The following is a 27,270-nucleotide window of genomic DNA, read 5'->3' on the forward strand; positions in this document are numbered from 1 at the left end:
TCTCACTGCCTAACACATATGTCTCCCGTGGATTTCTACTCCCTAAGTGCATCACTTTGCATTTCTTCGCATTGAATTTTAATTGCCAAACCTTAGACCATTCTTCTAGCTTCTGCAGATCCTTTTTCATGTTTTCCACTCCCTCCTGGGTGTCCACTCTGTTACAAATCTTAGTATCATCCGCAAAAAGGCAAACTTTACCTTCTGTCACGTCTGTGGCCGTGACCACCCTCAGACTTACCTTATTTCTGGGGGTCAGCTTCTAAGCTGGCTTCTGCCTATCCTTTCTGGAGTAGTTTTCCTTCTGTGTACTGGCTGCTTCCAGCATGGCTCTAATTACTCCACTCTACTGCACCTGGGGGTGCTGCCTGAGTTAGCTCTACCTCTGTCTCCAGCCTGGCTCTGTTTGCTCCTCTTTGCTGCACCTAAGTATTCTAAGTCTCTCTATGTTCTGTGTGCGCTCTGCCTGCTCCTTGGTTTGTGCTCCTCTCACCCGCTGGTGGCCAGAGCCAGTGGCTGCCATAGTTTGTCTTGCTGTTCCTACCCATTCCAGACTTTAGCCCAGTCTGCCGTGCTTTCGCCTAGGTGCCTGGGGGCACTTCTGTATCCTGATTCCTGTTGTTCCTGCTTGCCAGTTCCAGTTTTCCTGTAAGCCCTGCCGGCTGCCCGAACCTGAGGGCTCAACCCTCGGGGAACGGTGGCTAAGCGTAGGTGAAGCCTAGGTCCAGTGTGTTCCTGTCCAGCGGGTTCCGGTCCCGTGTGTTCCAGTCCAGTGGGCTCCACTCCAGTGGGTTCCAGTCCAGTGCGTTCCAGTCCTGTGTATTCCAGTGCAGACCTCCAGTCCGGGGTTCCAGTCCAGCCTTGCCTTGTCTCTACTTTGAAGGTGACCTTGCCTGCCACTGCCGCTCCATGGTAGTGGTCCAAGGGCTCACAAACCCAGTGCTTCCAGGGAAGAAGCCTGACTCTTCTAACCCTTCGGCAATGTCACTCACAAATATATTGAACAGAATCGGCCCCAGCACCGATCCCTGAGGCACTCCACTACTCACCTTTCTCTCATCCAAGCAAATTCCATTAACCACCACCCTCTGGCGTCTGTCCGTCAACCAGTTCTTAATCCAGTTCACCACGTCGGGTCCTATCTTCAGCCTGTTAAGTTTATTCAAGAGCCTCCAGTGGGGAACCGTGTCAAAAGCTTTGCTGAAATCTAAGTAGATTACATCTATAGCACGTCCATGATTCAATTCTCTGGTCACCCAGTCAAATAATTCAATGAGATTCGTTTGGCACGATTTACCTTTGGTAAAACCATGTTGTCTCGGATCTTGCAACTTATTGGCTTCCAGGAAATTCACTATCCTTTCCTTCAGCATCACTTCCATTACTTTTCCAATAACCGAAGTGAGGCTTATCAGCCTGTAGTTTCCAGCTTCTTCCCTATCACCACTTTTGTGAAGAGGGACCACATCTGCTTTTCTCCAATCCCACGGAACCTCTACAGGGATTTATTAAACAAATCTTTACGAGGACCCGCCAGAACCTCTCTGAGCTCCCTCAATATCCTGGGGTGGATCCTGTCCGGTCCCACGGCTTTGTCCACCTTTAGATTTTCAAGTTGTTCATACACACTCTCTTCCGTGAACGGTGCTATATCCACTCCATTCTCATATGTACTTTTGCCAGTCAATCGCGGTCCTTCTCCAGGATTTTCTTCTGTGAAAACAGAACAAAAGTATCTATTTAGCAAATTTGCTTTTTCCTCATCATTATCTACATAGCGGTTCACAACATCTTTCAGTCTCACAATTCCCTTTTTAGTCTTCCTCTTTTCACTAATATACCTGAAGAAATTTTTGTCGCCCCTCTTTACATTTCTAGCCATTTGCTCTTCCGCTTTCGCCAGACATATCTCTCTCTTGGCTTCTTTCAGTTTCATCCGGTATTCCTCTCCGTGTTCCTCTTCTTGAGATTTTCTATATTTCTGGAACGCCAACTCTTTAGCCTTTATTTTCTCAGCCACTTGCTTGGAGAACCATACCAGTTTCCTTTTTCTCTTGCTTTTATTTACTCTCCCTTACATAAAGGTTTGTGGCCATATTTATAGCTTCTTTCAGCCTGGACCACTGTCCTTCCACTTCTCGTACTCCTCCCAGCCCATCAGCTCCTTCCTCGGGTATTCCCCCATTTTACTAAAGTCAGCATGCTTGAAATCCAGGACTTTGAGTTTTGAGTGGCCGCCCTCCACTTCAGCTGTCATATCAAACTAAACTGTTTGATGGTCACTGCTGCCCAGGTGGGCACCCACTCGGACATTTGACACACTATCCCCATTTGAGCACCAGATCTAGCGTTGCTCCCTCCCTCGTGGGTTCCGTCACCATTTGTCTGAGCACAGCACTTTGAAAAGCATTCACGATCTCTCTACTTCTTTCCAATTCTGCAGATGGAACCTTCCAATCTACATCCGGCAGATTGAAATCTCCCAGCAACAGCATCTCTCTCTTCTTTCCCAACTTCTGAATATCTGCGATCAGATCTTTATCTAGTTCCTCCAATTGTGTCGGAGGTCTGTAGACAACACCCACGTGGATAGAGGTTCTATCATCTCTTTTTAAGATGTGGATAAAGGTGAGCCAGTTAATGTATCGTATCAATATTTTCAGAAAGCTTTTGACAAAGTTCCTCATGAGAGACTCCTGAGAATATTAAAAAGTGATGGGATAGGAGGCAATGTTCTGTTGTGGATTAGGAATTGGCTATTGGACAGAAAACAGAGGGTAGGCTTAAATGGCCATTTTTCTCAATGGAGAAGGGTGAATAGTGGCGTGCCGCAGGGATCTGTACTGGGAAAGGTGATATTTAACATTTATAAGTGATCTGGAAATGGGAACAAGTGAGGTGATTAAATCTGCAGATGACAGAAAACCAAAGTTGTTAAAAAATATGTGGACTGTGATAAATTGCAGGCAGACCGGACATCCAAATGGCAGATTAAATTTAATATGGACAAATGCAAAGTGATGCACACTGGGAAGAATAAGATATAGTGGAAACAGAAAAGGTTCAAAGCGACCAAAATGACTGGAACTACTGCCATTTGAGGAAAGGCTAAAGAGGTTAGGGCTCGGAAAAGACACAGTTGAGGGGAGATATGATTGAAGTATACAAAATCTTGAATGGTGTAGAACTGGTAAAAGCAAATCAATTTTTCACTCTATCAAAAAGTACAAAGACTAGGTTACATGGCAATACTTTAAAAACAAATAGGAGGAAATATTTTTTCACTCAACAATAGTTAAGCTCTGGAACTTCTTGCCAGACGATGTGGTAACAGCAGTTAGCATAGCTGGGTTTAAAAAAGGTTTGGACACATTCCCGGAGGAAAAGTCCATAGTCTGCTATTGAGATAGATACTGCTTGCCCTGGGATTGGTAGCATGGAATGTTGATATTATTTGGGTTTCTGCCAGGTACTTGTGACCTGGATTGGCCACTGTTGGAAACAGGATACTAGGCTAAATGGACTATTGGTCTGACCCAGTATGACTATTCTTATGTTTATGACTTCTGCAAGAGATTTCTGGAGGCAGGCGGGAGGCAGCCGAAAAACCTGGTTGTGTGAGTGCTTCATTGGCACAAGAGGCAGATTCGCTTATACGTGCACCTAAAGTACACAGTTCTAGGGTCTTTGCCTCCCATCTACCACGGATTATCGGTGCTGTACTGCACCTATGGTAAGTAATAGCAGGACATTAAGAAAGTGAGTCTTTTACAATGGATGTTGATGTGCTTTAACTAGCTGTCTAGTAATACTGCCACAATGCATTAGGTGCATAATATAGTTTCCAACTGTCAAGCATGCTTACCATCATTGATAGAACTATGAAGTTCTGTTTTATATAAGAACTGTAGAAGAGAATGTAAGTCTAAATTTGAGCCATACACAGGCCGTATAGCAAGAAACAACTCTTGACATTGAAGTAAATTTACTACAGAATGGCTAAGAAGAAAGTTTGTATTTTGGGCTGTTTGGTCAAAGTGCTGACCTAAACTTTATAAAAATGTTGCGACATGACCTGAAGAGAGCTGTTCATGTAAGGAAGCCCTCAACTGTCACAGAGCTGAAACAGATCTGAATGGAAGAACAGGATAAAATTTCTCCAGGGTGTGATAAGAGACGGTTTAGATGAGCAAATTGGTGCTGCAATTTACTGAATGAAGTGTTCACATAGATAAACATAAACGTTCTTACAGGTGAAACTTTATTTCAAATAAATAATCCAAATATATCATTTTTGTCTAAGTTATTTATTCACTTGCATTATCTATCTTTCTTGGGGTTTAGATTAGAAATCTATTCATGTTTTCAGTACAAACTCTGCTAGAATACAGACTATCCTACAGCTTTCACAAAGTTTTTTGGTGATATATAAAATATTCATAGTAAAAGAGGTATGTGAGCTTTCAGGACCACAGAGGGACCTATGGTCTCAAACCTTCAAATAATGCAGTTCTCTCCAGGACAAATGTTGTCACTAGACTTCTGTATTATTGATTTCAGTTCTATATCCTGTGCATGGTCGGATGAGAGGATGGGATAAGAACAGCTCAAGCTGTGGGATAACACCTTTGCATGATGAGAGATGCCTCCTGCACTTATTATAAAGCACCCATAAATCTCAGACACTGGGGGCAAGGGATTGTTATTTGGTCAACCATTCAAGTCTGATAGTTTTTTCCAGGTCAGGCACTTATAGATGCTGCTCTGCTGATACAGCCACATACAGGAAGATTGGTGTCCACCAACCCTAGGCATTACATAAAGGCAACGTCGAACTCTATGTGCCCTTTAAAAAAAGGATCTTACCATGACCCTCAGTAGCACACAAATTATCTTGCACAAGTTTATGGCTGCACCAAAGAAGGTGCAAATGTGTACGAGTACTCTCTGTGGGTACACACCTTTTACAAAATGCATGCCTGCACTGCAGCTCAGCCCCAGGGAAGTATACTCGCAGGTATTGTTGGGCAGACTGGATGGACCGTGCAGGTCTTTTTCTGCCGTCATCTACTACGTTACTATGTTATGTAAAAACAGGTGTAGTCTTGCCATGTACCTGCTTTAAATTGATGGTCTCCTATTGGCTATCAGGGACGCATCATCAGCATGACGAGTTGAAGAGAAGGGCGAGAAATGACAGCCCTCCCCCCAGCCAAGAAAATAACAAAATCAACGCCAGTGCCTCAGTTTAAGGCACACAGCTTAAGCTGGAGTGACCTAGTGTAGTGGTTCTCAAACCTAGTCCAGAGGCACCCCAGCCAGTCAGGTTTTCAGGATACCCAAAATGACTCCAGGACTAGGTTTGGGAACTACTGACCGAGTAGTTAGAGCAGGGGTTCTCAACTCGGTCCTCAGGACACACCCTACCAGTCAGGTTTCAGGATACCCAAATGAATATTCAAAAGATAAACTTGCATGCACTGCCTCTACTGTGTGCAAACCTCTCTCATGCATATTCATTAACATATTATTATTATTTATTGTACATTTATACCCCACGTTTTCCCCACAGTTGTGCAGGCTCAAAGTGGCTTACAATGCATTAAATAAATACAAATACAAGAAAATTAATTAGAATAGAAGGAACGGGGAAGAAGAAAATAGGGAAGGAGAGGAGAGTCTAAAATGGTCCGTAGGTACGGTGATAGAAAGGACTGCAGGCAATACGTTGAATCCGTGGAGTTGACTGAACAGGCGACCAGATACACCAGGATGATCTTGCACGAAGTAGCTCCTTGACCGTCCACTCCTGCTCCCAGAGCTATCGGTGCAACGACCCATTCATTCGCAGACATCCTCAATGGGAACAGCAGGAGAAACAGAGTGGGAGTTAACCAGACAAGCAGGCCTGTATCGCAGCTTGAGTCGGCAGGGCAGCACATTCCAGGAGGGCCCAACGGTGCAGCTGCAACGACCAATGGCCAGCAACTGACCGAGCAGCAGGCCGAGGACAGCGGGAGACCCACAGCGCTGAAGAAGCCAGTGGCCCGGAGGGACAGACAGAAGGCCGCAATCAGGGGGACAAATGAGCCCCCTGCAACATGCCGGACCCCGCCAGGTAATCCAGAGCCAGCCCACATCCACTTGCAGCAGCCACCGCCACACTCCCGATGCAACCTCACCATACCTCCGCCCGATGCTAGAGGCGAGAAGGGGGACAAGAATTTCTCCGCAGTCAACAACAACGCCACAACCGGTAAGATCGGGCCAGACTACAGCCAGAGAACGGGCTGCAGCGGCGATGGCAACAGGAGCCAACGGTTCCTGCATCTGCAGGCCATTTTAGAACAATTGGTAACTAAAAAAGAAAAGAGAGCTTAGGAACAGAGATGCTCATTAGGGATATCTTCAAAACCAGACTGGTTTGGAATGCCCCGAGGACTGGGTTGAGAACCCCTGTGCTAGAACAATTATTATTATTAGCATTTGTATAGCGCTACCAGACGCAAGAAACCAGGATTCAAGCCCCTTTTCTCCTACAGACACTCCTTGTGAGCTTGGGCAAGACATTTTGGGGGCAATTTTATAACAGAGCCCCTTCAGTTAGGGATCCATGTAATGCACGATAGAAGTGTACTCTATAAACAGACACCTGGGCACCCAGATGGGTGTCATTATAGCAGTGCTTCTCAATCCAGTCCTTCAGGCACATTTAAGTCCTGTCAGGTTTTCAGGATATCCACAATGAATATGAATGAGATAGATCTTCATACCAAGGAGGCAGTTGAGAAGCACTGCATTACAGAACAGTGTTTCTCAAATCCAGTCCTGGAGTACCCCTTGAACTTGATTTGTATACAATACCTCCATTAGAGTGGAGGAGTGGCCTAGTGGTTAGAGTGGTGGACTTTGGTCCTGGGGAACTGGGTTCGATTCCCATGCAGGCACAGGCAGCTCCTTGTGACTCTGGGCAACTCACTTAATCCTCCATTGACACAGGTACAAATAAGTACCTGTATACAATATGTAAGCCGCATTGAGCCTGCTATGAGTGGGAAAGCGCAGGGTACAAATGTAGGAAAAAAAATTTTATATGCAAACTTTTCATGCATATTCATTGTGAATATCCTGAAAACCCAACTCGCAAGGGGGGTATACTCTAGGACCAGACTTGGGAAACACTGTTATAGAAAACTTGTGTAACCCACTATCATACGGGTGGGCAACCTCGGTCCTCGAGGGTCGCAACCCAGTCAGGTTTTTGGAATTTCCCCAATGAATATGCATGAGCTCTATTTCCATACAACGGAGGAAGTGCACGCAAACAGACCTTGTGCATACCGTGTTTCCCCGAAAATAGGACATCCTCCGAAAGTAAGACCTAGTAGAGGTCTTGCTTAAATTTGAAATATAAGGCCTCCCCCGAAAATAAGACCTAGCAGGGGAGGCCTTATTTTTCGGGGAAACATCGGGGTCACCCCCCCACCTGAGATCGCCGGCTCCCCCCTCGATCAGCGGCTCCCCCTGCCCTCAGTCGCTCCCGAAACTAACCTCTTAACCGCTTCCTTTCACCTTCACACTCGCCGCAAGCAGCAGGGCTGGCCACTCCTTCCTTCCGTGTCCCGCCCTCGTCTGACGTTACGTTACGTCAGGCGAGGGCGGGACACGGAAGGAAGGAGTGGCCTGCCCTGCTGCTTGCGGCGAGTGCGAAGATGAATGGTGAAAGGAAGCATTTAAGAGGTTAGTTACTTCCGGGAGCGACTGAGGGCAGGGGGAGCCGCCGATCTCAGGGGGGGGGGGGGTGACCCCGATGTTTCCCCGAAAAATAAGGCCTCCCCTGAAAATAAGACCTAGCAGGTCTTGGGGAGCAAAATTTAATATAAGACAGTGTCTTATTTTCGGGGAAACACGGTATTCACTGTGGCTATCCTGAAAACCTGACTGGGTTGCAGCCCTCAAGGACCGAGGTCGCTCACCCCTGCTCTAGCAGCACATTTAACATTCAGGCACCTGCCCTTACAACAGCCCCAGACCTGGCCAACAAGCACCTAGATAAGGCAGAATGCATATAATTTACAGTATTCTGAAAGTGACACATGTAACTGAGAACTCAGCCCATGCGTTGCCTACTTAGGATGTTTACATGCATAGGTGCCACTATTCTGTGCATTAAAAACGCTCAAAGGGCACGTAACCGTGGGTTCCTAGTCATATCTTCTGTTACCCACGACGCCTGCCCACTTACAGTATAAGCTCTTTTAGAAAGAGACGTTATCTCACCTGAATGCTTATCACCACTGTGCACAGGGCTTTATTTGTACATAAAAAGGAACTAAGCAAAGAAAAAAGGCACAAAACTGCTTGCACAAAAGCATAAACAAACAGAAAAGCAGAATAAGGTCAAAAAGGTTTATTGGAACAATACCCGACATGGCCACGTTTCGCCCTCAGGCTGCGTCAGGGGTAAAACTAAAAACAAAACAAAATTCATTAAGACCATACATACAAACAATATAAAGTTCTGCTTCCAAAACCAATGTGAAATATACTATGCTAGAAACACATATAGATCATTACCATACATTTAAATGCATATCATGAAAACATGTACAAATCACATATACAATTCTAAAATCACATATATAGTTCCAAAATCACATATATATTGTAACAACCTTTAATAATTAAGATAAATGAGATTAAGAAGTATCTTAATTATTAAAGGTTGTTACAATGCTTACGGTAACTCAAAGAAAAGAAAGATCTTTGTTCATATATGGTCTAAATATTTACAAAATATCTCCCACAAGGCTAGAAGTGCAGTGCTTAACAAATTGGATACGTCCTAGATAGTGAGACATCCAGCAGATATTTGCTCCGGATTTTGGACCGGTTAAGACCTGTAATAGATATTGCTAGTATAATTACCATGAAATCAGGGCCGTGCCGATGCGGTAAGCGGGGTAAGCGCCGCAGGGGGGCGCTATCCTCTGGGGGGCGCCGCCACTGCGTGCTTACCCTGCCCGCCCTCTTCTCCCCCCCAAGATCCCGTTCCTTTTTTTTTTCTTTTAAATTTACCTTCCTCCGGCAGCGCAGCGTCAGTGAAGGAGGCGGCGCTCCCAGTCCCGACGTCTCTAGCCTTCCCTTGTTCGCTGCTCACTGCCCCGCTTTTGTGCAAGACGTTTTGTGCCTTTTTTCTTTGCTTAGTTCCTTTTTGTGTACAAATAAAGCCCTGTGCACAGTGCACAGCCACAAGGCGGGGCAGTGAGCAGCGAACAAGGGAAGGCTAGAGACGTCGGGACTGGGAGCGCCGCCTCCTTCACTGACGCTGCGCTGCCGGAGGAAGGTAAATTTAAAAGAAAAAAAAAAGGAAAGGGATCTTGGGGGGGAGAAGAGGGCGGGCAGTTCCTACATGGGAGCGGGAGGGCAGGGGAGAGAAGGGAATCGCTGCCTTGGAGCCAGGCAGGTGCGGGGGGGGGGGGAGGGGGGGGCGCCAACTGGTAGTCTGCAGGGGGGCGCCAGAGACCCTTGGCACGGCCCTGCATAAAATAAGTAGATAAAGGTAAAGGAGTAAAATAAGTAAAGGAGTAAAATAAAGGGGAGGTTGGGGGGGGGAAGGGGGAGGAAAGGATGTAAAATAATGATGATGATGTTAGACTAGATGCATATGTACAATTACGACATGACTGAATGTTTACAAAATGTTTGACTTTATTGGTTTCTTTTGACGTGGTACATCATCAATAAAAACCGTTGAAATATAAAGGTTGTTACAATGTATGGTATTGATCTATATGTGTTTCTAGCATAGTATATTTCACATTGGTTTTGGAAGCAGAATGTTATATTATTTGTATGTATGGTCTTATTGAATTTTGTTTTGTTCTTAGTTTTACCCCTGACGCAGCCTGAGGGCGAAACGTGGCCATGTCGGGTATTGTTCCAATAAACCTTTCTGACCTTATTCTGCTTTTCTGTTTGTTTACACAAAAAGGAACTAGAAAGTTTCAAGAACTTTCCAAAATAGATGAGAAGGAAGAGAAACAACAGGTGGTAATGGAGAAGAGAAATCAGCAGAGAAAAATATGAAGCACATAAGCACCGCCATACTGGGAAAAGCCCATGAAGAAGAAAAAGGACTTTGTAGAAGGGTGCAGGACTCAGGAAACTGGGGAGAAGACAGGCAGGCCAGGGTCAGAAGCAACAGAAGAAGGGGAGAATAGATTAGGGAGCAGAAAGTGTTCTCCGTTTTACTCCAGGCTCAGCTCCCGCCCCTTTCTTCCCTGCAGGCTGGCTGGAAGGGAGGGGCTGGGCCAGAACACCCTTTTTGCTCTGGAATCTGAAAAACAAAGGTAGCAGAACTGCGTTCCAGGCTGGTCCCCCATAAATTCAGCTCTGATTGCGCAGCTCTACATATCGGCACTATAAAAATGCAAATCATCAAGGCTAATTTAAGACCTTTTGAACCTGTTATGAATTGTGTAGGCAGATAAAATAAATATGCAGTGACTTTCTTTTTTGTTGGTTGCTATTACCTGTTGGCATGGCAGTGTCAATAGAGCACACCCCCTGTAGCATACAGGAGGGCATAGTCTGGCCTGCTATTTGCTCAGCTGGAGTCATGATCGGCTGTACTACTGGCCCACCCCCTGCAGCATTTCGGTTTCTCTCCGCTGCAGCCATCTTCTCCTTGCATCGGCGCTTGAGGTCCCGGTGTCTCTTCTTGCACTCCTCCAGGCTCCGGTTCATGTGGCCCACGGCATTCACAGCTGTAACCACCTCCTGCCATGCGGCCAGTTTGAAGAAGATGGGCCCGCTGCCAAAAAGGACCTCCTGGCGTAGTTCTACTTCCTGAGCCAGCACCATGACCTCAGCCCGTGTAAAGTTTGGCTTCCGTTTGGCTTCCTTTGGCCGCATATATTTCATCATCTGTAGGTCGAGAGAGAAAAGTAGGACACACAGTTAGGAGTTACAGATGTTCAGATATGCTTGGAATTATTGTATCAAACAAAACTCGGTGTGGGGGGGGGGAGGGGGAGCAGGCAGGCAGTGTGGTGACCAGACAGCAACAATAGCCAAATTCAGAAGGAAAACTGGATGCTTATGGAAGAAGGGACGCTCTGCTTTCTATCTGTCCAGGCTCAGGAGAGGCTTTATGGTAGAAAAGTAAATTAATATACAAATAGCTAGTGTGTGTTGTAGAACTCTCTTTTTCATTCTACAAAACTGAAAGGTTACAAGTTGAAGACGATTGATGGCTGGACTACTATAAGGAAATACCTATATTAGGGCTGTGCTAAATCCTACTGAAATAAACACTTTATCTGATTTCACATTGCTTCTTTTATTATCTGTTATGTTAAAGCTCAATGTCCATTAATTGTATTCGGCCAAATAGTAAAATATGCTATTTGGACTAGGTTTAGCTGTGGTGGTTGGCAACTTTTAGCTGGCAAAAGCAGTACTGGCCACTAGGTGTATTGAGCTAGGGAGTGTAGCTGTGTCTGAGGCTGATTGGGTGAGGTTGAATGGAACAGTGGAGGAATGAGGGGAGGGGGAGGGCGAAGAATGCTCCGGTGAATGTTTATCAAGTGACAGCTAGTTACTACTATTATTAGTAGTAGATCAACACATGAAGGTTGCCAGCTATTTCTCTGGCTGGAAAACACAGCTGCCACTAGATTAGGGGTCGATTACTGATCTGATGTTTACAAACAAGGAGACTGAAGCATTCAGAGACTGCAGAATGCATGCAAAAATGCTAGTTTCATGTTATGCAAAAGTGTCCTGGGGAAAAGAAAAATCAGACTGGAAATCCTAGTTATTGGAGGAGTGGCCTACTGGTTAGAGCATCCATCTTGACATTCATAGGTGGCCTGTTCAAATCCCACTGCTGCTCCTTGTGATCTTGGGCAAGTCACTTAACCCTCCATTGCCTCAGGTACAAACTTAAGATTGTGAGCCCTCCAGGGACAGAGAAATACCCAGTGTACCAAAATCTAAATAAATAAATATATTATAACTTCAGCTGCCAGAGTTGCACCTCTGATACACTGAGGTACTGTGGGATTTTGCTCTATTTCCTCCACTGCCCTCTAATTTATGTGTTTTAGGGAAATTGAAGAGATGAGTTCCAAAATTGCAGTTGGGTTACAAAACTCAAAGGGAACAGTACAATATAGGGGGTGAAGTGCTTCTGCGTACGAAAGGAAAGGGAATGGGACTCGATATACTGCCTTTATGTGGTTTTTATTTTTTTGCAACTAAATTCAAAGCGGTTTACATAGTATAAACAGGTACTTATTTTGTACCAGGGGCAATGGAGACTTGCCCAGAGTCACAAGGAGCTGCAGTGGCAATCGAACTCAGTTTCCCAGGATCAAAGTCCACTGCACTAACCACTAGGCTACTCCTCCACTAGCAACATTCCATGTAGAATCTCAAATAGGGAAAGGGAAATGGGACTTGATATACCGCCTTTCTGAGGTTATTTGCAACTACATTCAAAGCGGTTTACATATATTCAGGTACTTATTTTGTACCAGGGGCAATGGAGGGTTAAGTGACTTGCCCAGAGTCACAAGGAGCTGCAGTGGGAATCGAACCCAGTTCCCCAGGCTCAAAGTCTGCTGTACTAACCACTAGGCTACTTGAGGGTGATTCTATCTGATGATCTTAAGGTGGCCAAACAGGTAGAAAAGGCTATGGTTTAAGCAAGAAGGATGCTTGGGTGCACAATGAGAGGAATAACCAGCAGTGTCCTTGTATAAGTCTCTGGTGTGGTCCCATTTAGAGTACTGGGTGCAATTCTGGAGACCACATCTACGGAAGGATATAAACAGGATGGAGTCGGTCCAGAGGGCGGCTACAAAATTGGTAAGCAGTCGTGAACATAAAACATATAGGGACAGGTTCATGAACCTCAACAAGTATATGCTGGAAGAGAGGAGAGGGAGAAGGGATGATAGAGATGGCGTTAACGTATAGAAGGTAAGCCTTTTTCAAGTGAAGGAAAACTCTGGAATGAGAGGGCATAGGATGAAGTTAAGAGGAAAGAGGCTTAGGAGGAATCTAAGAAAATACTCTTTCACGGAAAGGGTAGTGGATGTGTGGAATGGCCTCCCAGTGGAGGTTGAGGAGACGAGGACTGTATCAGAATTTAAGAAAGATTTGGACAGGCCTGTGGGATCCCTTAGGAAAAGGAGGAGTTAGTGGTTACTGAGGATGGACAGACTGGATCGTCCACTTGGCCCTTATCTGCCGTCATGTTTCTACGCAAGTACATTATTTTCAAAAATGAGTTCATACCAGAAACCAAGCACCTTTACAGATAACACATAGGATGTGCGAAATTTGCACTAAAAGACATTTATTTGTAAAGTATATAGTATTTAGTGGAAATAAAAGCTTGCATTTATCCAGAGAACGCTTTTCAGACTCACTGCTTCAATTGGTCTTAGAAGTTCCCAGATGTAATAGGGCAAAACTAGGAGAAGTTCATGGTCAGGAAGATAATCCTATTAGCCACAAGTAGATTCAGGATGGCAAGAATCTGCGTTACTAGCAGCACTAGACCAGTATTTCAAGCTGGTCCTGGAATACTTCCAAGCCTGTCTAGTTTTCAGGATGCCCACGATGAAATTTGCCTATATATATATATATATTCACTGTGGATATCCTAGAAAACCAGACTGTCAGGGGTGGGCAATTCCAGCCCCAGATTGAAACACTGGTCTAGACTATACAAACGATCTCCTATTTGCTTCTTATCCCCCCCCCCCCACCCAAAAAAAAAAGAGAATGCAAACCCCAAACTGAAAAGAACAATGTCTGCTTACAGAGAAGACTTAACATTAACCCAAACGCCTCACCTATCTCCAGGTCATCAGATTCACAATTAGAAAGTGCTTCTGAGTTGGCCGGCAGACGTACAGGTTGCAGGGTAACAAACTCCAGGAATACAGAGTAAGTATAGGAGTATTAGAGAGCAGCGAGTTATTGTTTTACCTCGTTCTTGTTTTTTTAATGTTTCCTTTTATTCGCCCTTTCCTCTCTGAGCACACCATCCGGACACTCGTCCACTCTCTCATTACCTCTCGCCTTGACTACTGCAACCTACTCCTCACTGGCCTCCCACTTAGCCATCTATCCCCCCTTCAATCCGTTCAGAACTCTGCTGCCCGTCTTATCTTCTGTCTGGACCGATATGCTCATATCACCCCTCTCCTCAAGTCACTTCACTGGGTTCCGATCAGGTACCGCATACAGTTCAAGCTTCTCCTACTAACCTACAAATGCACTCGATCTGCAGCCCCTACTTACCTCTCTACCCTCATCTCCCCTTACGTTCCTACCCGAAACCTCCGCTCACAGGACAAATCCCTTCTCTCAGTACCCTTCTCCTCCACCGCCAAATCCAGGCTCCGCCCTTTCTGCCTCACCTCACCCTATGCTTGGAATAAACTCCCCGAGTCCATACGCCAAGCCCCCTCCTTGCCCATCTTCAAATCCTTGCTCAAAGCAAACCTCTTCAATGTCGCTTTCGGCACCTAACCATTGTACCTCTGTCCAGGAAATCTAGACTGCCCTAACTTGACATTTCGTCCTTTAGATTGTAAGGTCCATTGAGAAGGACTGTCCTTCTTTATGAAATTGTACAGCGCTGTGTAATCCTAGTAGCGCTCTAGAAATGTTAAGTAGTAGTAGTTATGTATTTATGGAGGTTTAATCTGTTACCTGCCTAGAGTCATGGGTTAGTATGGGATATTTAAGTCTTTGTAAATAAAATATATTTGGAAAATGCAAAGCAGCTAACTGCCATTGCAAATGGATTCCTGAATGGTTTGAAGTATGAAGGGCAAAAGAGCAGGAAAGACCTACAGAAACTAATCAGGAGAATCAGACTCTATCAAAGGAGAGCCTTCTCTATGCAAGATCATGCTAGTATTTTTCAACGGTTTCTTTTTTTGTTCTCATAAAATGAAAAACAAAACAAAACACCCTGTTACTGAATTTCCACGTTAGCTTGCAGAGTAAGGCAGTAGGATGGATTCTCCAATTGTGAGCAACTTACATAAGGTGGAACGGCCTGAAGCGACTGTGCCGGTTGGGATGCATGGCCAGAGTTTCTCTGATGGATCATCTGAAAATGCAGAAGAATAAGTCACAGAAACACTGAACACATTTTTCAAGAGCAGCAGCAGGCGCATTTCCTTTGGGAGATATCCATAATACAAAAGCAAGCTTTTCTTCCCAGTGGAAAAGAAAGCTTTAGAACAAGGAGTCATGACAGGAGGCTTGGAAGCTGGTAGACTCAGGCGTGAACACAGGAAACTATTTCCTCCAAGAAAAGGGTGATAGAAGCAAAGGATGGCTTCCCTGGGGACAAAATACAGGATGGGAAATTATGAAATTGTGCAAAGGGTCCCAGGCAGCATCAGTCTGGAACATTAAGTTCAGGGAGACTTGGGAAGATAAGAGTAACAACATATGACCTTTGTTCTTCTACCCAACCCAGGAAAATGATGCCCAAATTTATATTCGCCAACTAAAACAAACTAATTTATATTGATAACTTTTCTTTTTATATAATGCTAATCTCAGTCCTGTTTCCTTTCCGAGCACCCTTCCATCTTTCATGTCTTCATATTTTTATTTGCTTATTTGTTTTCTCCATCACTTGTTTGCTTCTCTTCCTGCTCACCTATTCTCTTCCTGTCCCCAAAGGGAGTGTTACATTTGGGAGCACCAGTTGCTTTGATTGTCGCATGCTACATGGAGGGAGGAAATTAACAATGGGTTCTGTTATTATTCACTTTTATTTACGGCAGGGCTGTGGAGTCGGTACACCAAATTTTCGAGTCCGACTCCTATTTTCTTCATGTTTAATTGTGAAGTGCTGCGTACGACTGGTAGCGCTATAGAAATGATTTGTAGTAGTAGTATTGATATTAGGCTTTAAATTTTTTGCTCTGGGTCTAGAGTACTGGTACATAAAAGGGCAAATATACATATATATTTGTAAACATGACTTTAAAAACCCCATTACAATATATGGTAAACTTATTTTGCAGCTCGAGTTGGTACTTTTTTTACCGACTGCAACCAAAATTGCTTCCGACTTGGACTCCACAGCCCTGTTTGTGTGTCTGGGTATTTTAAAGATGTTGTTTGCAAATTTTTATTTTGTACATTGCCTTGGATGGAACATTGGGACTTGTGAAGGTAATTAACACATTTACATAGTTACACAAATAAATCTTTCACCTCTCACCTTCAATGCTGTATTCGTTCAGCCCTTTTCTACCCATTGCTCCTCCTGGGTCTCTCAGCTTCTTGTTAGCCCGGACCTTCCCTAACTTCCTACCTCCCCCTTTTCTCTACCTTCTGCCTTCCCTTCTACCTAGCCTGCCCCAACTTCCACTTCCCTTTCTTAGACTCTCACACCAAACTCCATCTATCTCTTCCTTTAATCTCCACCCCAGCCTCTACATTCTTTAGTCCAGTGTTTCCCAAGTCAGTCCTGGAGTACCCCCCCCCCCCTTGCCAATCAGGTTTTTAGGATATCCACAATGAATATGCATGAACTTGATTGGTAGACCCCGTCTCTATTATATGCAAATCTCTTTCATGCATATTCATTGTGGATATCCTGAAAACTTGACTGAAGGGGGTACACCAGGACTAACTTGGGAAACACTGCTTTAGTCTGCCATGCCCCCTCCTTCGTTAGTCTCTTACTCACCTTAACCTCCATGATTTCTCATAGTCCCTGTCCTCCTCCTCTCAGCATAATCCTATATAATAAAACGCACCTCCAACATTCTGAAGCTGACTGCATGGCTGAGGCATTCCTGCTCTCTGTATCCATCTCCTGAATTGACATTACGTACTTCCGGGTTCGTCACAAGCAGAAGTGACCAACCACACGAGGCTTCTCGGCTTCAGAATATTGGAGGTGCATTCCATTAAATAGGATTGGTCAGTTCCTTGAAGCACAGCCAGAGCTCAGCGTCCTGCACAGTAACGCTCAGACACCAGAGAGAGAGGGGGGGGGGGGGGGGCTGACACCAGAGAGAGGGAGGGAGGGGGGGCCTGACACCAGAGAGGGGGGGGAGGTATCTCTGTCACACACACTCTCTCTCTCACAGTCAATTTCTTTGTTTGTCTTTCTTTCTCTCTCACACTCACTGTCTCTCACACAATCTCTCTCACACTGTATCACATTCACTCTCTATGTGTCACACAGTCACTCACACACTCTCTTGGTCTCATACACTCAGTCTCACAGCGAGTCTGTGTCTCACACACACACTCTCTCTCTCTCGCACACACTGTATCTGTGTGAAACACACTTTCTCTCTCTCACACTGTGTCTCACATACACACTTGCACACACTCTCATTCTCACACACACACTCTCTCACAGATACACTCGCATCCAGACTCACTCTCTCTCTCTCTCACACACACACACACACGCACATACACTCTCTCAAACATACATACTCCGAGGAAAACCTTGCTAGCGCCCGTTTCATTTGTGTCAGAAACGGGCCTTTTTTTTTTACTAGTAATGTAATAAATAACGGCAGAAGGAAGACCAAATTGGCCATGGAGCTCATTTTCAAAAGAGAAAAACGTTCAAAAAGTGGCATAAATCTGCATTTGGACGTTTTTCTCACAACCATTTTCAAAACCAATTTTTAGATGCTTTTCTATGAAGTTTGTCAGAAATGCGTTCAAATCACAAGGGGGGGGGGGGGTGTCAAGGACAGGATCTGGGCATTCCTAACACTTGGATGTTTTTTCAGCCATATTGGAACAAAACAAAACCATCCAGGACTAAAACTAAGACATTTTGAGCTAGACCTGCTTTTATAATAAATAATCAAATTAAGTAGACCTATGCTATTCCAAGTGTGGGGACTTAATTCAAAAATATCCCAATCTTCCCAAACACTGTTAACTTAAATAATAAATTAATGGTGTCCCAGTGCTTCAACTCAACACAATTTTTTCATATATTTCATTATTTTCCAGAACGGGGGTCTTCAGATTGAAACTTTCCCGCCATTCGGAACAATTAGTTCCTTATATCGGCGTCACATACATCTTCATTAGTCCACCCGTGATGGAATTTTTCCTTTTATTTAGTGCTTTACTTATATTTGTATAGATATATATGCTTCCTAGCAGTTTTATATTCAAAATTTTTTTAAAACTTAGCTTTCTAATCGCCATTCAACAGCATTTTTCTCCCGAAGCCAACCTCTGCCGACATGGCCAGGTTTCGATATACTTCTTCAGGGAAGAGGTGTGCAATTCAAGGTATAACCCATTGTATTATCTCCATTGAAAGGAAAAGAAAAAAATGGCTGCCAAATAAAGCACAAAAAAGGTGCCCTATATGAGCAGATGACCACTGGATGGAATCAGGGATGACCTCCCCTTAATTCCCCCAGTGGTCACTAACCCCCTCCCACCCGCCAAAAATGGGATGAAAAACATTACTTGCCAGCCTCAGATGTTATACTCAGGTCCATTAGAACAACATGTAGGTCCCTAGAGTAGTCTAGTGGCGGGTGCAGTGTACTGCAGACAGGTGGACCCAGGCCCATACCTCCCCCTACCTGTTACACTTGTGGAGGAAACTGCAAGCCCTTCAAAACTCATCAGAAACACACTGTACCTACATATAGGTGCCCCCTTCACACGTAAAGCCTATGGTAGTGGTGTACAATTGGGGGTAGTGGGGGGTTTTTTTTTGGGGGGGGGGGAGGGGGTAGGCTCAGCAGACAAGGGAGCAATGGTGAAATGTGTACCGGGGAGCAATTTTTTAAGTCCACTGAAATGCCCCCTAGGATGTCCTATTGCTTTCCTGGGATGTCTGGAGGACCAGTCTACTAAAAATGCTGCTGGCTCCTCCTATATCCCAATGGCTTGATTTTCTGCATTTTGCACTTCTTTTTTTTTTTTTCAAAAATGACCAAGAAAAACAAAACATCCAAATTACAAAACCTCGTTTAAAACAGCATTTTTGAACAACAAAAAAAAAAGATACACGTTTTTCTGTTTTGAAAATGACCTTGTTGGCGTACACAATTACATTATTTCCTATACACAAACTTCAACACGGCTCCCTTTCCCCATACTAGTTATGTGAACTTTCAACCCTCTTCCTACCACTGCTTCCCATTACTCACAATAAGCTACTACTGAAAAAGGTGTGAACTAAATTCAAATCATAATAATTACCGTCCCAAGCACACCCAGCACCAGCCTCTACTGGTAGGCCATTTGAGGCTAGTCAGTATTCTTTATGGATCTTAAAATTATCATTACCAGATCCAACACCCATATTTTCTTCCTTGTCTTATTACCACATTTTCTAACAATCCACACAGCTGCAAAAACTAGCAAAGTCATTACCCAAATCATCCAACATCCCTCTGCTCATTGTAGCTTGGGTTTTAACCCCAATCCCTTCTTGGAGCTTGCTATGTTTTGCTGTATGTCTGTGAAATATGTATAATTATTATGATTGTGAATTGTTTTGTTTGTGGGTTATAATTTTTTTTTTAATAAATCAGTCAACTGTGATTGGGTCCATTAAGCGCTGCTCTATGCACGTTACCCTGAGCTATCCCTGTGGCCTGTGGTACAAGTAAACATTCTCAGGGTAGAGGCCTTTGGGTTTTGAAGTCTGTTACTGTTTTAAAATACGTCAGATTTCCAATTGTATGATATAGCCATTCAGCTGGCTGGTTCTAGGGCACTAGTTTATGGCAGTGGGGTTGGAAAGAACGGTCTTGGACTTGTTTTATTACAAGGGTAAACTGAACACAAAAGTCCCATGAAGAAATCACAAAACACCAAAAAGTGGGAAATGGAAAAAAAGCCCAACAGGCAATGGGATAAACAAACAAACTTTAATAGAAGGATGCTTGAATAAATGTAATGCAAGGAAACCTGCAAATGCAAAAGGACTTGACACCGCGTTTCGGCACAGATGTGCCTGCCTCAGGAGTCTACAATAAAAAACAGACCCAATAAACATGGCTATAAATATATCATACGTCAATAACCACTTTTTGGTTATTGACGTACGATATATGTTACAAGATATATGTGCCATCTCTCTTCTGCCAACCTGCAGTCCGGGATGCTACACATACCCCCAATTTTATACATGGCAGCCAAAGTTGGGCCCACAAATAAATGCCCAGTTATGCCCATAACACAATCAGCCAATTTATTTATTTATTTTGGTGCATTTGTAGCCCACACTTTCCCACATAAGCAGGCGCAATGTGGCTTACATAAATCAAGAGTATACAATTCAATATAGAGATGGCACAGAAGCAGAATGTGACAGGAGGGGAAGGTACACGGGATGACACGGGGAAATGACAGGGGTGAAGAGCCAACAAGTGGTAAAGAGAGGATGAGCCAGGGGAATAAGCCTTGGCGAATAAGAAGGTCTTCAAGGACTTCTTGAACTGCAATAAATACCAATAATTTATGTTAACGAGCACCAACTGGCACTATTCTGTGAACTGAGCACCTAACTTCTCTCATGCACTGACGTGGGTGGGGCAATGGGCATGTCAGGGGCATTGCAACTATACTTAAACAGATGCATTTACACGCCTATTTACTCTCTTATTACTACCTCATGTATACTATAATGAGCACCAAAGCCATTACATGGGGTTTAAACTTTAGGTGACGGCAAACTTGCTGCTAAGAATGGCATGAAAAAGCCACACCTATGAAGGAATTCTGTAAATAGTGCTAAAAGTTTGACATTAAAAAAAAAAAAAAAGAAAACCCAGGACGCTAAGCCAATACTTTGTAACGGCAAAGTTCACTGCCAAATCTGCTCTAGTATACTAGCTTAAGCCACAGCCACGTGCCAGACTTTAGGCGTGATCACTTTCACCACGTCTATTGCTGGTGCCTAAAATCAGTGGTTTATTATTTATTTATAGCCCACATTATTCCAATAGATCAGGTTCAATGTAGCTAACACCTTTATTGTGCAATTAACAGTACAAAAAGTGATGCAGGATAGGGGCAGTTTACTTCCAGGTTGCAATATGCGGTGTTTTGAGATCTGGAAAGAGAAGGAAATTGTATGTTTAGCAGATTCACTGCATCAAGATCTTTTGGGCCAATACGGGATCCAGATTAAGGCTTTTATTCATAAGTGTTGCCATACTGGGACAGACAGAAGGTCCATCAAAACCAGCATTATGTTTCCAACAGTGGCTAATCCAGGTTATAAGTACCTGGCAAGTACATTTTATGCTGCTTATCCTAGATATAAGGGAAAGGGAATGGGACTTAATATACCGCCTTTCTGTGGTTTTTCCAACTACATTCAAAGTGGTTTACATATTATATACAGGTACTTATTTGTACCTGGGACAATGGAGGGTTAAGTGACTTGCCCAGAGTCACAAGGAGCTGCAGTGGGAATTGAACCCAGTTCCCCAGGATCAAAGTCTGCTGCACTAACCACTAGGCTATTCCTCCACTCCACTTTTCCAAGTCCATCTGAATAATGGCATATGGACATTTCTTTTAGGAAGATATCCAAAACCTATTTTAAACCACGCTAACTGCTTTTACTACATTCTGTGGCAACAAATTACAGAGTTTAATTACACGTGGAGTGAAGAAATATTTTCTCCGATTTGTTTTAAATGTATTATTTTGTAGGTCCATTGCGTGCCCCCTAGTCCTAGTATTTTTAGAAAGAGTAAACAAGTGATTCACGTCTACCCGTTCCACTCCACTCACTATTTTATAGATCTCTATCACATCTCCCCTCAGCCGCCTTTTCTCCAATCTGAAGGTCCCTAGCCTCTTTAGCCTTTCCTCATAGGGAAGTTGTCCCATCCCCTTTAACATTTTCGTCACCCTTCTCTGTACCTTTTCTAATTCCACTATATATTTTTTGATATACGCAGACCAGAATTGAACACAATATTCGAGGTGCATCCGCACCATGGAGAAATACAAAGGCATTATAACGTCCTAATTTTTGTTTTCTATTCCTTTCCTAATAATACCCAACATTCTATTTGCTTTCTTAGCCACCACCACACACTGAGCAGAGGGTTTCAACATATCATCAATGATGACACCTAGATCCCTTTCCTGGAACCTTGTATCATGTGGAACCTTGCAACACATAACTATAGTTTGGGTTCCTCTTTCCCACATGCATCACTTTGCACTTGCTCACATTAAACGTCATCTACCATTTGGATGCCCAGATTAGACGTTATGTTCAGGGGGTGAATCTGGCAGCAGATTGACAGGCACCATGTCGTCTCCAGAGTTCGAGCAGGGCAGTTTTCCTGGATGCTATGTGCATGTTGGATCACCATACAGACCCTGCTGATCTAGCTCATCTCCTCTGTCTTGAATGTATGCAAATCTGAAGCACTATACGCTTCCATCCCCCCCCCCCTTATTGGGAGAATCCCAGCTGAGCAAAGGGGGGGGGGGGGAGAAGGGAGTGTTAACAGACTTGGGTATAGGCAGGTGTATCTAGATCTCTGAGCTAGAGCTGCAGTTCAGACTATCCCTCTCTTACTCTTCTGGGATCTTGCAAGGTACTTGTGACCTGGATTGGCCACCCCTGGGAACAGGATACTGGGCTAGATGGACCATCAGTCTGACCCAGTATGGCAACATTTATGTTATGGTCTTAAGGTAATAGTCTATCTTAGCCTGGAAACTGGGGATTAAGCCTCCTTTTGTTTATATTACGCTACCCTCCCGAGGATGGAGAAACCATATTATTTCCAATTATTAGCAGACAAACAGCAAGGGGATTTGTTTATTTTTTAGTTAGCTTCTTATATACCATCTGCAAGCCTTAAAGCTACAGGTACAGTAGGTATTTTTCTGTCCCTGGAGGTAATGGGGAGTTGTCTGCTCAATCTCTGGGGGGCAACCACAGTCCTAAAGGACAATCCAGTCTGGTTTTCAAGATTTCTGCAATGAATATGCATGAGATCTATTTACATACAATAAAGACAGTACATACAAACCAATTTTATACATATTCATTGCAGAAATCTTGAAAACCCAACTGGATTGTGGCCCTTAAGGACCGTGGTTGCCTACCCCTGCTCTTGAAGGAATGTGCTCCTTCAGGAGATCCAATATAATGTCCCGATGGGTCCATATATCTTGTAGCACCAAGCTTATCAAGCAAGGCTTAACCATATCATATACTGCATTAAATATAATAGTGCCAAGGGTTTTGGGGGCCATGTTTTGTGGTCCTGTCCTTTAATTCAATAATTTTGGGCTATGATATTATGCTAACATCTGTGATCAGTACCCAACTACCCCAGAGTGTGAAGATGCTAGTGCTGGGTAGCTGCTGCGTGATGCCTTCTCTCAGAAAAGCCTTCCTCCTAGTGAGGAAGTGTATCTTGTTTCTTAGAGAGACACCCCTTTCATCAGTATCAATGGTAGATCATCCTGTGAGAAATCGATGCTGATGAAAAAGGCTGCAGCTAGGGAACAAAGACAGTTTTTTGTGATACTTATTTAAAGGTATGGGGATTCTACCTGGACTCCCTTTCATACTTAGCCTTTGGTGGATTCTTCCTTAGGCGAGTGGCTTCCCACTGCCGATTTGGGGGGGTGGGGGGGAGGCGGTAATAGTAGGGTAAATAAGATGGGTAGTGGCGATAAATTTAGTTTCTTATGGAAATGTAGATTTCCATGTAGCATACTACAAATCATGCTGCTTATATTTATGAATGTTCAATAAAAAGACTGAGAAAAAAAATATATTAAGTAAAAGGAGAAAATCTTTAAAAAGTAATGTTCTCCATAATGCAACGCTTACTTGAAGGTCAGGGATAACAGATGACGCTAGAGGGGTTTTCAACCCAGTCTTCAGGACACACACAACCAGTCAGGCTTTCAGGATATCCACAATGAATATAAATGAGATAGATTTGCACAGAATGAAGGTAGTGCATGCATATCTGTTCCATTCAAATTCACTGTGGATATCCTGAAAATCTGACTTGCTGCGTGAGTCCCTAGGACTAGGCTGAAAACCCCTTCTCTAGATCAGTGGTTCTCAAATCTGTCCTGAGGGACCACCAGCCCAGCGAGTTGTCAGGATACCTTTAATGAATATCCATGACAGAAATCTGCATTATGGAGGTGACCAGCATACTAATCTGTCTCATGCATATTCATTATAAACATACACACACTCAACTCATTGGGTTACACACTGCTGCACAATGTTCACATGTATCATATATATGCAACTATGTATGAATACAAAAACATGCATCAATGCAAAATCTTTATTATATTCTGCCAACAGTTTACATATTCTTTAATAATTATCCACTCAATCTTGTCATACTCCTCACTCTCAACTACACCATACATCCTATAATAGGTAAAATCTTAAATACTGAATGATACAGTTTGTCCCATACACCTCTGGACTGTCACCCCAATTTCAAGTCCAGTTAGGCTTACGTCAGTCCCTCTACTTGCTGAAACCGAACAGCTAGGTCACATTCTCAAATGCTGGCACGGTCACAAAAGCTGTACAATCCGTGTTCCAATAATTATATCACCCAATCGAAATTAAGATCTTGACTTCAGTACTTAAATAACTTCAATCCTTGCCAAGGGACTCCACACTTTCAACTGACAGCCATGAAGTCCCGGGATCACCAGAGAGTGTGGACAAACTTGTTTAATTGCTCCGTATATTGCTGAATCCAACTATCCTTGGACCAAAGCCACCACTGTAGAATACAGCTCCCATCGCACAGAGACCCTAAGCGAGTCGTGTAGCGCAACATATGCGTCATCAGGGGTCTGTAATCTGAATACAGAGCAAAAGTCTTTGTATCTACAACAATCAAACATACAATATCCCCCGTATCAATATTAAATAAACATGGTAAATAACAGAGATACAAAGACTTTTGCTCTGTATTCAGATTACAGACCCCTGATGACGCATATGTTGCGCTACACGACTCACGTAGGGTCTCTGTGCGATGTATTCTACAGTGGTGGCTTTGGTCCAAGGATAGTTGGATTCAGCAATATACGGAGCAATTAAACAAGTTTGTCCACACTCTCTGGTGATCCCGGGACTTCATGGCTGTCAGTTGAAAGTGTGGAGTCCCTTGGCAAGGACTGAAGTTAATTTAAGTACTGAAGTCAAGATCTGAATTTCGATTGGGTGATATAATTATTGGAACACGGATTGTACAGCTTTTGTGACCGTGCCAGCATTTGAGAATTTGACTTAGCTGTTCGGTTTCAGCAAGTAGAGGGACTGACATAAGCCTAACTGGACTTGAAATTGGGGTGACAGTCCAGAGGTGTATGGGACAAACTGTATCATTCAGTATTTATGATTTTACCTATGATAGGATATATGGTGTACTGATGAGTGGTATTGCGTAGCTGAGAGTGAGGAGTATGAGCAAGAGTGAATGGATAGATGATATAATTATTAAAGATTATGTAAACTGTTGGCAGAATATAATAAAGATTTTGCATTAATGCATTTTTTTGTATTCATACATAGTTGTGTATATATGACACATGTATATTCATTAACGATATCTTGAAAAACCAACTGAATCAGTCTCCTAGGACAGGTTTGAGAACCCCTGCTCTAGATCAGGCTCAGCCAGTCCAGGTTTTACCCACTGTATCCAGAGGTTTGTAGTCCTCCCTTGTTTAGAGAAACTGGAATTACAAGTTCATAAACGCAACTGGGCAAACCCAGAACTGGTTCATCCTGTCCCTTCTGATGACCTTATCCCAGGCACATAAGAACATAATTTGCCATACTGGGTCAGACCAAAAGTCCATCAAGCCCAGCAGTATCCTGTTTCCAACAGTGGCCAATCCAGGTCATGAGAAGAATAAGTCACAGAAACGCTATACACAGCACATGGCTGCTCTCTTATGCCCCCCAGACTTTTAAAGAAGCATTAGTGCCAGATGTGCAGCATTAACACTGAATGAGGTATCCCCACAGCACAAGAAATGAAGCTGAAAGGAGGAAAACAAAGTAACATCGTGAAATATTTCTTCACAGAGAAAGCCATGTTGAAATGCTCTTCCATAGGATAAAGTGTGGATGAAAATGAAAAAGACAGGGGATATACACAGAGGATCGCTGTATGGGAAGAGGATAGAAGTATGAAGTATTCCTACTCAAAGTAAAACATAAATGACACATACAAATAAAAGTAAAGCGAGCAATAGAGGGGGGATAACCTGCATAAATAGCAGGTGCCTCCCTGCCCACCTTTCAGGTCAGACAGGATAGACCATGCTTGTGCTTATCTGCCATTATTTACTATGTTACTACTGAAATAAGGTATTTGGGGGGGACCCCTCCTCCTCCAGTAGTAATGCCAGGTACACTGCAGGGAGATGAACTTGTTCAGCCAACAGTGAATACATTGCGAAAGACCTCATTCAGTGGTAAAGCAGCATATACTGACGAAGGGTATCATCATTCAATGCTAATGCCAGGTACATTGTAGAATTGCTGCCCTTTCAGTCAATGTTGGGCACATTATTGAGGAATGCCTCATTCAATTCTAAACATAGAAAAATGAAGGCAGATAAAATACCAAATGGTCTATTTACTCGGCCATTCATGCCATCTACTACCCCTTCCTCTCTCTTAACAGATTCTATATACTTGTCCTAAACTTGCTTAAATTCAGATACAATTTTCATCTCCACCACCTTCACCGGGAAGCTGTTCCACAAATTCACCACCCTTTCTGTGAAGAAGTACTTCCTCAGGTTACTTCTGAGTCTATCCCCTTTCAGCTTCATCCTATGCCCCCTCATTCCACAGCTTCCTTTCAACTGAAAGGCTTGCTTCCTGTGCATTTATACCACATAGATATTTAAATGTCTTTCTCTTCTCCTGCCTTTCTTCCAAAATATACATATTGAAATTTCTAAGTCTGTCATCATACACTTTATGATAAACACCACTGACCATTTTAGCCCCCCCCCAGACTCACTCCATTCTGTTTTGTTTTTTTTAAAGGTGCGGCCTCCAAAACTGTACACAGTACTCTAAATGGTAGGAATATTGGAGGAAACTCATCATTTACTGTTAACACTGCTTGTGGATGCCTCGTTTCATGTAAACTGCATTAACAAAAGGTAAGATTTCCCCTACTGTAATTTTAGCAGGTATTATACACAGCACAT

At 43.5% G+C, this 27,270-nt stretch overlaps 1 protein-coding gene across 4 annotated transcripts in view; it reads right to left on the reverse strand.

Annotated features, from left to right (window-relative positions):
• Positions 1–27,270, reverse strand: part of LOC115459787 (nuclear apoptosis-inducing factor 1-like) — a 52,716-nt gene that overhangs the window by 24,416 nt on the left and 1,030 nt on the right. For 3 of the 4 annotated variants that reach the window (XM_030189562.1, XM_030189559.1, XM_030189558.1), the window contains exons 2-3: positions 15,074–15,142; positions 10,536–10,929 (exon numbers count right to left, since the gene is read on the reverse strand). In XM_030189562.1, coding sequence (XP_030045422.1) covers positions 10,536–10,929; positions 15,074–15,142 — 463 coding nt within the window. The remainder of the gene's footprint in view (positions 1–10,535; positions 10,930–15,073; positions 15,143–27,270) is intronic. The other variant, XM_030189560.1, reaches the window with a different exon arrangement.

Source organism: Microcaecilia unicolor, unplaced genomic scaffold (assembly GCF_901765095.1).
Source record: "Microcaecilia unicolor unplaced genomic scaffold, aMicUni1.1, whole genome shotgun sequence".
Lineage (NCBI taxonomy): Eukaryota > Metazoa > Chordata > Amphibia > Gymnophiona > Siphonopidae > Microcaecilia > Microcaecilia unicolor.